This window comes from Rhineura floridana, chromosome 4 (assembly GCF_030035675.1).
Source record: "Rhineura floridana isolate rRhiFlo1 chromosome 4, rRhiFlo1.hap2, whole genome shotgun sequence".
Lineage (NCBI taxonomy): Eukaryota > Metazoa > Chordata > Lepidosauria > Squamata > Rhineuridae > Rhineura > Rhineura floridana.
Window position 1 is genome coordinate 134,995,541 of NC_084483.1, and position 12,832 is coordinate 135,008,372.

The window sequence follows — 12,832 nt, forward strand, 5'->3', positions numbered from 1 at the left end:
TTTGGCTTCACAATCTAGCATCCCCACCATTACCACACTGCTTCTTTTATTATTATTATTATTATTATTTAAAAGCTCAGCAGGTTGCTGAGGCTGGGGTCCACATACTGCAGCTGAAATATATTTAATTATTGCATTTGTATCCCATCTTTCCTCCAAGTTGCTCAAGGTGGTGCACATGGTTCCCCCCCTCCTTTCCGTTTTATCGTTACACCAACCCTGTGAGATAGGTCAGGCTGAGAGCCCGTGTCTGGCCCAAGGTCACCCAGTGGGCTTCATGTCTGGGTGGGGATTTGAACCTGGATCTTAGTCCCACACTACAACCCACTGGTGCTGGGAGACCGGACTGTACATCTTCAGACTATGTGAGTGGGGGAGGGGGATACCAATTTGATGAACTGTTGCTTTAAGAAAAGAAAGCAACACCTCCCTGTCTGCAGGGAGCTTTTTATGGGAAGGAATATTTGGAGGTGTGACTTTGCCACACACCTTTTTTCACTTAACATAGGCTAAAATTACAATTAGCGTGGGAGGGTCACAAAAATGTTTGAGCTTATAAAGGGAATCCCGTACTCATAAAGGTTGGGAACCGCTGATCTAATCCAATGTAAAACCACCGTTCTGTCTTGTGTTTGCACACTTGAGATTAGACACTAGCGCTTCTGCCTTGCAATGAGCAAAGTATACTTCTGTTCCAGGAAAAGCACCATCTTTACCATCTCCTAATTCAGCCTTCAGCTACCTGGTGCCTTCTTGTGTTGGCTGAGGCTGATGGGAGTTGTAGTCCAAAATACCCGTAGGGCACCATGTACTGGCAACAATTTATGACTAAAAGAAGTGTGCCCAATTTTTTTTAATTGATGTAGCAACAGCCCAGATAGATAATTTTGTGCTGCTACCCAGACTTGAAGTTGGCATAAGGTTTAATTATGAGAAGGGCATATCGCAAATGAATTTTCTGTTTTTTTCTATTCTTTGAGCTATATCGGTGCTTACCTCGAAATTCTAGCCCCCTGAGCTGGAAAGTGACGAGACCATTTCCAATTTCAATCAAGTGAACAAAGGCATTCAAATAATCAGATGTCAAAATAAAACAGTCCCCAGAGCTGTAGTTTCCCCAGCGTCCAAGAATCAAATCTCCACAAAGAGACTCCTGCAGAGATCTTGTCAGGTGTTCATAAAAGATGGAGTTGAGGTTGTTATCATCGTTTCCTAAAATCACAAAACAAAGACTATAAAAGGGATGAAGAACAAATTACCAAGCAAAAGACTCTGGCTGTAAACACACTAGTCACCAGATCAAAGCGTTTCCATTAGCCACACCCAGAGAGGGAATGAGTTGATTTGCAAAATCTCTTTGAAGCTGAATTTTTTTTTAAAAAAACACTCAAGCTGCTCCCACTAGGTTGTACAGTAAAAGGGGTGGGTTTGAGTAGCGTCATGTGCCCCCATTTTCAGAAGAGAGCGGTGGGACGCACTGGAAATGGGAAGAACAGTGAGGGCTCGTTCACACGGCAAGTTACTCTGAGATTGGTGCTACATGCACCCCCGTTTAATTTGCAGGGGTCACATGACGTTAGAGGCTAAGAGAAGATAGGACGCAGTTTTCCCCTTTAAATCTGCATTAGACCAATCTGGAGATAATGCCAAAAGTGAAGAAAAAACTGTCTCCGCTTCGCAGTGTTACTCCCCATGTAGGTGCTTTGTTCCGATGTTTTGTGCTGGGGGATGGATAGTCATTTTCAGATACTCCCCTTTTTCCGTCCACTAAATTCTCCATGAATTCCATTTTGTTTCTGTCAGCTTAACAAGCAACTTCCGACTGACTGCTCCTGAACTGCTGCAGCCCTCCTTTCTTTCGCCCCTTCCCCCCCAGTAAACTGCCTTCCTTCACTCCTGTTCCTTTCTTTCTTTTTTACATTTCAGCATGGTTCAAACTCTTTCCACCTAAACTCCCTCGGGCTTTGCAAAAGTGAAGCTGAACTACCCCCTCGACTTTCCAGCACAGCGCCGCCAATCTGCAGGAAGGAAATGTTGGGCTGCGAACCATGTGGCGGCGTTGGCATTGTTACAATGAGTTAAAATTAAAATGTTATAATGAAATCAAATAATGCAAAATGAAACTTATGCTTGTTTTCCTTGCTTATGAAAAGTATGGGAGTTTTTCGCTTATCTGCTTCGCTAGCAATTAAAAATGTTATTCCCAGCTTGTAGCACCAAAGGTCAAGGATAAAGGAAGTCTGAAGATGAGAACAGAGAAGTGGACCAGAATAGACAGATGCTGAGAAATTAAACAATGATGTATTCTTAATGAGCTATGCATTTTTGATACTATGTATGTGACGCATCTATAGCCTATAAATATGATGACTGTCAGCTATTCGAGAGAGCCACTTGATTGGGGCCCTCCCTTTGCAAAGGTTTTAATAAAGGCAAGACTTTGTACTGATCTGGTCTCGTCTCTATTCCTTATTGGCATCTCAAGGAATTGAGAGCCTTTATCGGTCGGGCTTGCATCCAGGCCTGGCTACTTTTGTAACAAAACTGGCGAGCCAGCCAGGAGTGTCCTTTTAGACGACCTCTGCTGTCTCGTACGGAGCTGCAGAATATTGGATGAGAGTGCTCCAGGTCCAAGTTGTTTGGCCTGCATCCAGGCCTGCGGCGAGCCAATCGAGACACCAGAGTATCGCTACCGGACCTCCAGTAAATCGAGACCAGAATCTTCTGATTGCCGGCGCAAGCGGGTCAGACAGGATACCAGAAGACAGGTGAGAATAAATCGAACCTTGGAGGGGAGTGCTGTATGTGTGAGTGTGCAAGAGACAAAGCGTATCCACAGTGGTAATTACCTCGAAGCGAAAGCGGAGTTCTATTACCGCGTTTTCTTTCTCCCGCGAGGGAAAAGACCGGGAAACGGACGAAGCGAAAGTCGCGAGTGTTGTTGTGCCCTAACAGTCCTCTTTAGAGCCCCCAGGATGGGAGGAGCGGGTTCCAAGGCCAGGAACAAGAGGCTAGGGAAGAGTCAACAACAGGACACCCCACTACAGCTTGTCCTCAAAAGGTTCAGTATTATACAGGCAGAAACTCAATACCCGTTAGAAAGAGACAAATTAATATTCTATTGCCAGAAACTATGGCCCACCTTGGGGACCGGATGGCCCCCAGAGGGCACTTTTAAGTTTCAAGCAATAGTTAAAGTCCTAAAAGTACTCACAGACCAAAAGCAACATGATTCCATCCAGTATGCCTTAATGTGGCAAGAATTGGACCGAGATCCGCCCTCTCCAATTGCAATGAGAGTCATGATGCAAAGAGGCCCCATCTCCAAGCCAGTCCAACCAGTACTGCCACAAACAGAAGAAGATGAACTTTTGCCTAGTGCCCCACCATCATATAGGCAACCGCCGCCGTATAGACAACCGCTAGATGAGGGAAGGTCAAGGCCCACCAGCCCACCTTCACTCCCTCCACAACTTATAGATCTAGATAGGCCTCTCAGCACGCCACCAAGCTTACCAGCACCATTGCAACCCAGACCTGCAGAGACAACCCCACCACACCTCCTATACCCTCCAGCGTCTCCAGGAAGTAATCCCTTTCTACCTCAGTCATCCCCATCTTCATCAAGCTCAGTGTTAGAAGACCTTCCAGATTGCCCCTCATGTCAAAAGAAGAATGGCCCTACCCTTTTTCATAGATATCTGCATGAAGTTCGCCAAAGTCCGGCAACCACCCCTCAGGAAAAAGTCTTTAAAGAGCAACGACTGAACCTGTTGGATCAGGCAGTTGAAGCGGCCATCGTAAAAAGAGAGGACCGCAGAGAGCATAGAAGTGGCAAGACCTATCTCCAGGCCCCCATGAGAGAAGTCCTTGATGGACAAGGAGGTCTAGCTTATGTGTATGTCCCCTTCACGACCTCTGATCTGTTCAATTGGAAGAACCAAACACCCCCCTTAAGGGAAGACCCTGGGAAAGCCTATGACTTGTGGCAATCTATATTTGTTAGCCACCATCCCAGCTGGGCGGATATCCAAACGTTAATGAACATTTTGCTAACTTCTGAGGAAAAAAGTTTAGTTATGGGGCAGGCCCGCAGACTTGCTGAGACAGAAAGAGCAGCAGCGGGTGCAGGCGCACAGCCCATGGCTCTCATATTGCCAGAAAGAGACTTAGGCTGGGATGCCGCACCCGGTGGCAGCACTGAACTTGAAAATTATCGCCGCCTCATTCTTTATGGGTTACGAAATGCCATACCCAAGCCAACCAACATGGCCAAACTGTATGAGGTTAGACAAGGCAAAGAGGAAGACCCTTCTTCCTTTCTTGTGCGGCTGCAGGACACTATGCGGAAATACACCCCCCTTGACCCAGCTGCTGCTGACAACCAGAGACTTTTAGTTACACTCTTCATAGGACAAAGCGCCCAGGATATTAGAAAGAAACTGCAGAAGGTTGAGGGAGCTATGGGAATGAATATGAGTCAATTAATGGACATTGCTTACAAAGTGTGTGAATAGAGATGAGAGGGAGAAGAGGGAGGATCAGCGTACGTTTAAAAGGCAGTGTGCAGTAATGGCTGCTGCCTTGCAAGGAGACGGGAATAAGAGGAGAGGAGAAGAAGGTAGGGGACAACGTCCCAGAAGAAGGTTGGATAAGGATCAGTGTGCCAAGTGTCTTAAAAAAGGACACTGGGCCAAAGATTGCAAAAGTGAAGAAAAACAGAAACCCATAGCCCCCCTCCTTCCAGCTTTTGCTGAAGAAGATTCTGAATGAAGGTGGTCGGGCATACAAGGTAGTGATCCGGGAGAGCCGCTTATTCCCATAACAGTGGCCAATCAAAAGCTAAAAGCCCTTGTTGATACCGGAGCTACCTATTCTATGCTTCCAGGGGCGGCACCCCACCACTTGAGCCCCAACTACAGAACCATTTTAGGAGTAACGGGGGATAAGCAAAGATTACCCCTAACAAAAGCAATAGGAATACAAGCAGGGAGGCAAGTCTTTAAGCATCGCTTCCTTGTTTCAGAACAATGCCCCCTACCCATTTTAGGCAGGGATGTCTTGGCAAAGTTGCAAGCCACCATCTCTTTTAAGAAACACTGTCTTCTTGTTACCATTCCTAAAGAAATGGAAGCTGCATACCAGATGGCAATCTTATACCAGAGAGATGAGCGCCCCATATACCAGAGAGATGAGCGCCCCATTTGTGATGATATAAGGAGAAATAAGGATATAAACCCTACAGTATGGGCTGCAGAAGGGAACCCAGCCAGAGCTAAATTTGCTGAGCCTGTGAAAGTTCGGCTAAAGCCAGGAGCAAAGCCCACCCCTGTTAAACAGTTTCCATTAAGAAGAGAGGTGTGGGAAGGCCTCACCGTGCTCATACAGCAGTTCCTTAAAGACAGATGGATACGTCCGGCCACATCTCCCCATAACACTCCAATATTTGGAATTAAGAAGCCAGGCCAGCCAGGCAAATACAGGTTCCTACAAGACTTGCGAATTATCAACAAGCAAGTACAAGAGGATGTTCCTGTAGTTCCTAATCCACACACACTCCTCTCTGGAGTTCCAGCTGAGGCAGCAGTGTTTACTGTGACAGACTTAAAAGATGCCTTTTTCAGCATTCCCTTACACCCTGAGAGCCAAGATTTGTTTGCCTTCACTTGGGAGAACCCCCGAACCGGCCAAGCCTCTCAAATGACTTGGGGGGTCTTGCCTCAAGGATATGTGGGAAGCCCCTCGGAATTTACTAAGGCCTTGCGAAAAGACTTAGAGGGGTGGCACCAGCAGCCAAAGGAGACCGTCCTTTTGGTTTACGTTGATGACCTTTTGATATGCAGCCAAGATAGGCCTTCCTGTGAGCGGGACTCCGTCTCATTGCTCAACCATTTGGCTGAGAAAGGGTATCGTGCTAGCCACCAGAAAATACAGTGGTGCCAAGATGAAGTTAAATATCTAGGGTATAAAATTTCCCACCATGGCAGAATGCTGTCTCCCGAGCGAAAGGAAGCAATTTGCAGCCTGGACCCCCCCAGAAATGTGAAAGAGTTACGCACTATATTGGGACTGTTTGGCTTCTGTAGGCCATGGATTCCTGAGTACGCCAGGATAGTGCTGCCTCTTTATAAAGCATTGGAAACTGAACAATTAAAAGAGGTTTGGCGTTGGACCAAAGAGCAACAGCATGCTTTCCAAACGCTTAAGACTTTGTTAACCCAAGCGCCTGTACTTGCATTGCCAGATGGCAATAAACCATATCGCCTTTATATCTCAGAAAATAAAGGAGTGGCAGCCGGAGTGTTAACACAGAAGTGGGGGCCTAAACAGAGACCTGTAGGATACTATTCCTCAAAATTAGATCCTGTAGCCCAAGGATGGCCTGCTTGTTTAAAAATCCTGGCAGCCGCCTCCATCCTGCTTAAGAAAGCCGATAAAATTATGGTCGGAAGCCCAGTTGAAGTCCTAGGGCCGCATGACCTGAGGAAAATAATGGGAGCTGATGCAGCCAGAGTTTTAAGCCCTAGCCGATTAACCATGTTTGAGCAACAGCTTCTTGGGAGACAGGGAATCACTCTTAGCACCTGCAATACGCTAAACCCTGCAACCCTGATGCCCCAACCAGGACAACTGCTGCATAATTGTGAACATGCCCTTGAAATTGCCACAAAGCCCCGAGATGACCTCTCTGACTTGCCACTCCCCGATGCCCATGAAGTTTTTATTGACGGCAGTAGCAGAGTAGTGGAAGGCTGCAGAAGAACAGGATTTGCCATAATAGAAGGGAGCCAGATATTGTCCAGTGGAAGATTGCCAGATGGCAACTCTGCACAACAGGCTGAGTTGACTGCACTTGAAAAAGCACTCTCTCTGTTTGAGGGGCAGAGGGTCAACATATACACAGACAGTAAATATGGTTTCAATGCGATTCACGCTTTCGCTATGATATGGAAAGAGAGGGGTTTCATAAATAGTGTGGGAAAAACCATTGAACACTTGGACATTGTTAAGAGACTTTTAAAAGCAGTTACCCTCCCTCAAAAAGTGGCTGTAATACACATTTTGGCACATGGCAGAGAAAAGGAAAAGAGATTAAGAGAAGGGAATAATTTGGCTGATCAAGTGGCAAAGGAAGCAGCTCTCTCTGAAAGAAGCCCTACAGTTGCTCTCCAGCTCATCCCTTTGGATGCTTTAAAGCCTCACTACTCACCCGCTGAAACAGAGGATGCTGCCGCCAAAGGAGCATCTCTGACACCGGAAGGGTGGTGGAAGCTGCTAACGGGACAAATTATAGTGCCACGGCCCCTTCTGAGACAAGTTGTACTGGCAGCACACCAGAACACGCACCTAGGGGGGAGCGCCTTAGGAGATTTATTGGTCAGGCAAATAATGGCACCAGGACTTTATGTTGAGACTGCACGAGCGGCAGCGCAATGCACCATATGTGCAACCACTAATCAAAAAGGGCCAACCGCACCTGTGCCAATGGGAGGCCGCCCTTGGGCGTATTACCCATTTCAGAGACTCCAGATTGACTTTTCAGAGCTTCCTAGGAAAAATGGATACAAATATCTTCTTGTAATAGTAGACCAGCTGTCTGGATGGATAGAGGCCTACCCCACAAGGCAAGCCACTGCGGCGGTAGTGGCTAAGACACTGATGAAAGAAATTTCCCCCCGATATTCCCTTCCTGAAACAATAGACTCTGACAGAGGAACTCACTTTGTTTTGGAAGTGGTTCAACAGCTCCAACGGCCCCTTGGATTTAAATGGCGCCTTCATACAGCCTGGAGACCGCAGTCAGCTGGGCAGGTAGAGAGGGCTAACAGGTCCTTGAAGGCCACGTTAACCAAGCTTTGCCAAGAGACTGGACAAAATTGGGTAAGCGCCCTACCCATGGCATTGACAATTTTCCGTTGCACTCCCAGAGGACAGACTAAGTTGACCCCATTTGAAGTTTTATTTGGGAGACCGCCAGTACTGGCAGCTCTCAAGACCCAGCCTCTTGAAATAAATCAAATAGTGGGAGATGCTGTGATCAAAGAATATGTTATTGCCCTGCAGTCTGTTCTTTCCAAAATCTACAGATACTCTCAGGAGTTCCAGAGATTGCCACTGGACGCCGCCATTCACCCTCTTAGACCAGGAGATTGGGTCCGGATCAAGATGTGGAAGAAGGAAACGCTTCAGCCTGAGTGGAGCCAACCGGTCCAGGTGCTGTTAACAACGGATGCAGCGCTAAAGATTGACGGCAAGGCCAAGTGGATCCATCACACCAGTCAAAAAAGCATCAGCACCCATTGGGGTGCAGGAGCCAGAGACGGGAATAGCCAAGGATTCCCCAACAGGTGAGGGACGGAAGAAGATCCCTGAAGAAAAGTGGCTTTCGCAGACAGTCCCCGGTCTGAGCCTGAAGCTACGTCTTCGCAGAGACCCCCAGACTTAGTTATTAGTCCCGCAGTTCAGAATATAGTTAATCCATATTACATATGCATAGCCATAATTATAGCATGTATGGTTTTTATTATGTTGTTTTATCTTGTATTCTATTTCCGGCATGGACACGCCCCTTGACCAGAAATGGGTCGTTGTCACAAACTAACACCTTCCTCAAGCTGGTACAGGAGGTAGTTACCCAGTTCCAACTCACCAGCTGCTGGGTGTGTTCCCCCTTGCAGGTGCAACATGGCCAAATTCCACTATATCCTCTTCCGCTTACCATATTGGAATTGGCTGTGGACCGTCCTGCACACAACCAGACTTGGCCACAAAGGGATCAGGTGCAAGTCAAGAGAAGGAAAGGCTTGTGGTGTTGGGAAAACTATGATAGAACAGGGCCCCAGTTGGGGCATTCCTCTTGTTTTTACACACACAAAAGAGGCCCATGGCAAAAGTGGCCAGGGGGAATCCCTTGCCTTGATTTACAGTATAATGATACCCATATCAATAAGACCAGATGCAATTGCACACCACAAGGCATGAAGTACACGTTCCGGAAAAATCCCCCTTGTCATTGTGGCCATACAGGATTTGACGACTATTGGCAATGGTATGGGTTAACCTTATGTCGTGCTAACAGCTGGACCACCAACATTCCAGACCAAACCACCATGCTTAGATGGTACAAAGGGGATCAGCCCCAAGCTTGGTCTGAAGTGTATATAGCTTCCGACTCTTGGTATGCCAAAGCTCGGAAGGGAAAAGGGATAGAAACCTGCATGCCTACAGCCCCAGGGGTAACTAGATGCAATGCTAGTGGCCCTATATACACTGAGCCATTATTCATGAGCTGGTACTTTATCCCACAGCATGGTTTTCAGTCTCATTTGAATGGAACTATGCAAACCCATCATTCACAAATATGGCCCTTGGGGAAATGTGCACTTAAGCATCATTGGTTTGTTTGTGGAACTACTGCATATACATGCTTGCCCCCCGATTGGAGAGGAAGCTGTTATGTGGCCTACTTAATACCTAACATCAATGTTAAACCCAAAGGGCAACATATCTTTAGACCCCTATACACCAATACCAGAGACAAAAGGCATGCCTTACATGCTGGAGACCATAACTGGGGAAGTAAGGGTTGGACCCCCCAAGATTTGATTGATGAATACAAACCACTGACATGGAGCTCTATTGGGATCGTTGGAGCTAGATCCATGACCAATGGCCTGTTGAGGTTGCAAGCTGTAGTAGAAGTGGTTACTAATGCTACAGGCGAAGCAATACGCACCTTAACGCAGGAAACTGAGCAGATACGTAAAAGATTGATCATACACCAACAGGGTCTCGACCTGCTCCTCGCCAGCTCAGGTGGGCTCTGTGCCACCTTAAACACTAGCGGTGAGTGCTGTGTCGAAATTGGAGATGAATCACAGGTAATTAATCAATTAGTAGACCATGCAGAAATAACAGCGTATGTGGGCGATCAGCAGTGGAAGGGCCTAAATTGGGCCTGGCTTACTAGCTGGCTGCCAAACTGGGCCTGGCTGAAACATCTCTTTGTTATTGGCTGTATTATATTCCTTATTCTTATGTGCTTACCATGTATCATATCCTGTGTATCTGGCATGCTTATTCGGGTCATGAAAAGAAAGGCCCAACTGATGATGTATCAGCAGCTAGCCTTGCATGAGATACAGGGAGATTATACTGAAATGGCACCATCTCATGAGGAGGTATGGAACCATACTGTTTATGCCCCCCAAGCAGTTCCCACCCGAGAGGAAAATGTTTATGCCACCATAGATAATTAAGAAGATACTTTCTCACTCTTTGAAATTAAGAAAGTATCTGAGGGGCAAATGTTACAATGAGTTAAAATTAAAATGTTATAATGAAATCAAATAATGCAAAATGAAACTTATGCTTGTTTTCCTTGCTTATGAAAAGTATGGGAGTTTTTCGCTTATCTGCTTCGCTAGCAATTAAAAATGTTATTCCCAGCTTGTAGCACCAAAGGTCAAGGATAAAGGAAGTCTGAAGATGAGAACAGAGAAGTGGACCAGAATAGACAGATGCTGAGAAATTAAACAATGATGTATTCTTAATGAGCTATGCATTTTTGATACTATGTATGTGACGCATCTATAGCCTATAAATATGATGACTGTCAGCTATTCGAGAGAGCCACTTGATTGGGGCCCTCCCTTTGCAAAGGTTTTAATAAAGGCAAGACTTTGTACTGATCTGGTCTCGTCTCTATTCCTTATTGGCATCTCAAGGAATTGAGAGCCTTTATCGGTCGGGCTTGCATCCAGGCCTGGCTCCTTTTGTAACAGCATCTATGCCCTGGCACGATAGAAATGGCGCAGCCCAGAGTGCATAACGGGTTCCACTGAAATCACTTTTATGACCCAAGCTAACAACTGTGGCAGCTGCATACGAGGTGCTGCTTTTCCCTTCCAGTTTGCTGCACGCCACCCCACTGGAGGGGGAAAGGAGCAACAGATGTGACAGAAGGCACACACACACACAGTCCCCACTATAAAAATTGCATTTCATACTTTTTTTAAAAAAAGGGGTTTTACTTAAAGTATGTCAGGAGGAAATGAAACTGACAGAAAAAAGTTTTTCGTGTCAATTGCACACACCCCCACGCTCTCCTGGCTTCAAGGTGCAATGGACAAAAAAACTCCTCCCCTTCTCGATTAGCAACATGGATACTCCAGAGGGAACAGCTGCAGCACGAGGGGACTGAGGAAGACCCGCCCTGGGAGTGAGTATCCAGCATCTGAGTGCCTGCTACTAGCTTCTTTGGGCTGCTGTCTGTCCAGACAGCTGAGGTCCCTGGTAAGTGCTGCGAGGACAGGGACTCCCTGCCTGGCCCTTGCTTCAGAGAGAGGCTGCAGTTAATCTCGCAGCCCCTTGCAACAGCTGCTGGCTGGGCCAGGAGGCATAAAAGCCTAGCTGCCCTTGGGGAGCCCCTTAGGGATTCCTGAGGGCAAGGGCACTACCCCCCTTCTTACTTTTTCTTCTTGTTGTTTTTTAATTTGTTTTCTGTTAAACCAGTCTAGAGGAGATTGGTGGTGGGGAGGGCGTGTGGTGCATGTGTAGTTCCTGCACCGGGTGGGAGCCTGTGCAGTGAACTGAATGAGAGGAGAAACTCGCCAGATGCCTTCAGAGTGAGAGTCTGTAACTGGCAGAAGGCTGGCCCTCCCTGGGTGTGAGACAGGAGGGGGAGTAGATGGGCCCTGTGTGAAAAAGTTTGAATGGGTGTGTGACTCTTCCCAATCCTCACAGAGGCCTACTGGGATAATTTGTTCCGGCACGCTTTGTTGGAGGGCTCATGTTGGGCCCATATTAGGTATTTAGGAAGAGTCTTAGCATGGAGGAACATGGGTGATGCCACCCCAATTTCAGTGATTATGGGCAGAGGGAAATATAGCCATGGGGAGGTAGTAAGTTACCCGAGAAGGCGAAGGCAAGGCTATCTGCGCCTTGTTCCTTGCTGCCACTCCTCTCATGGTTTGGTTCCTCATTCATCTGCTGTGCCCACTGGCCTGTGTGTCTTGTTGTTTAACGCCAGATCGGTACATAATAAGACCACTGTCATCCATGACTTGATTGTGGATGAAGGTGTCGATTTGGTGTGTATTAGACCTGGGTGGGTGAGCTTGGAGGGGTTAATCTGACCCAGCTTTGCCCACCTGGATACTCACTGCAGCACCAGCACAAGCTGCAGGGACGGGGTGGGGAGGAGGAGGAGTTGCTGTGGTCTACAGAACTTCCATCTCTGTCACCAGGAAACCACTCTGTCTTGGAGCTGGCTATGAGGGCCTGCACCTGGTGTCCAGCCAAGGAGACAGTAAATTAGGGTTGCTGCTGGTGTACCGTCCACCAAGCTGGTGGAGGTCATCTCAGCTGTGGCATTGGAGGAGCCCAGAACGATAGTGCTGGGTGATTTCAATGTCCATGCTGAGGCTGCCTCTAGTGTTCTGACTCGGGACTTCATGGCCTCCATGACGACCATGGGGCTGTCTCAACTTGTTACTGGCCCAACACATAGGGCAGGGCACACCCTCGACTTGGTTTTTGCTCCTGATGGAAGAAGGGGTGGTCTGGAGATAGCAGGGGTGGATGTCACCCTATTGTCATGGTCAGATCACTTCCTGGTGAAGTTTAGACTTATGGCTCCGATCCTTCCTTGCAGGGGTGGTGGACAGATTAAGATGGTCCAGTCCCGGAGCCTAATGGAACCCACTGGATTCCTGAATGCCCTGGGGGAGTTCCCAGTAGATAGAGCAGGTGACCCTGTTGAAGCCCTTGTCACGCTGTGGAACAGGAGGCGGGTCGGGCTCTCGACATGGTTGCCCCCAAGCGCCCTCTC

At 47.5% G+C, this 12,832-nt stretch overlaps 1 protein-coding gene across 1 annotated transcript in view; it reads right to left on the minus strand.

Moving 5' to 3' along the window:
• PCNX2 (pecanex 2) overlaps positions 1-12,832 on the minus strand; it is a 262,726-nt gene that overhangs the window by 72,713 nt on the left and 177,181 nt on the right. Inside the window, exon 25 of the mRNA XM_061624508.1 lies at positions 997-1,212. Coding sequence (XP_061480492.1) covers positions 997-1,212 — 216 coding nt within the window. The remainder of the gene's footprint in view (positions 1-996; positions 1,213-12,832) is intronic.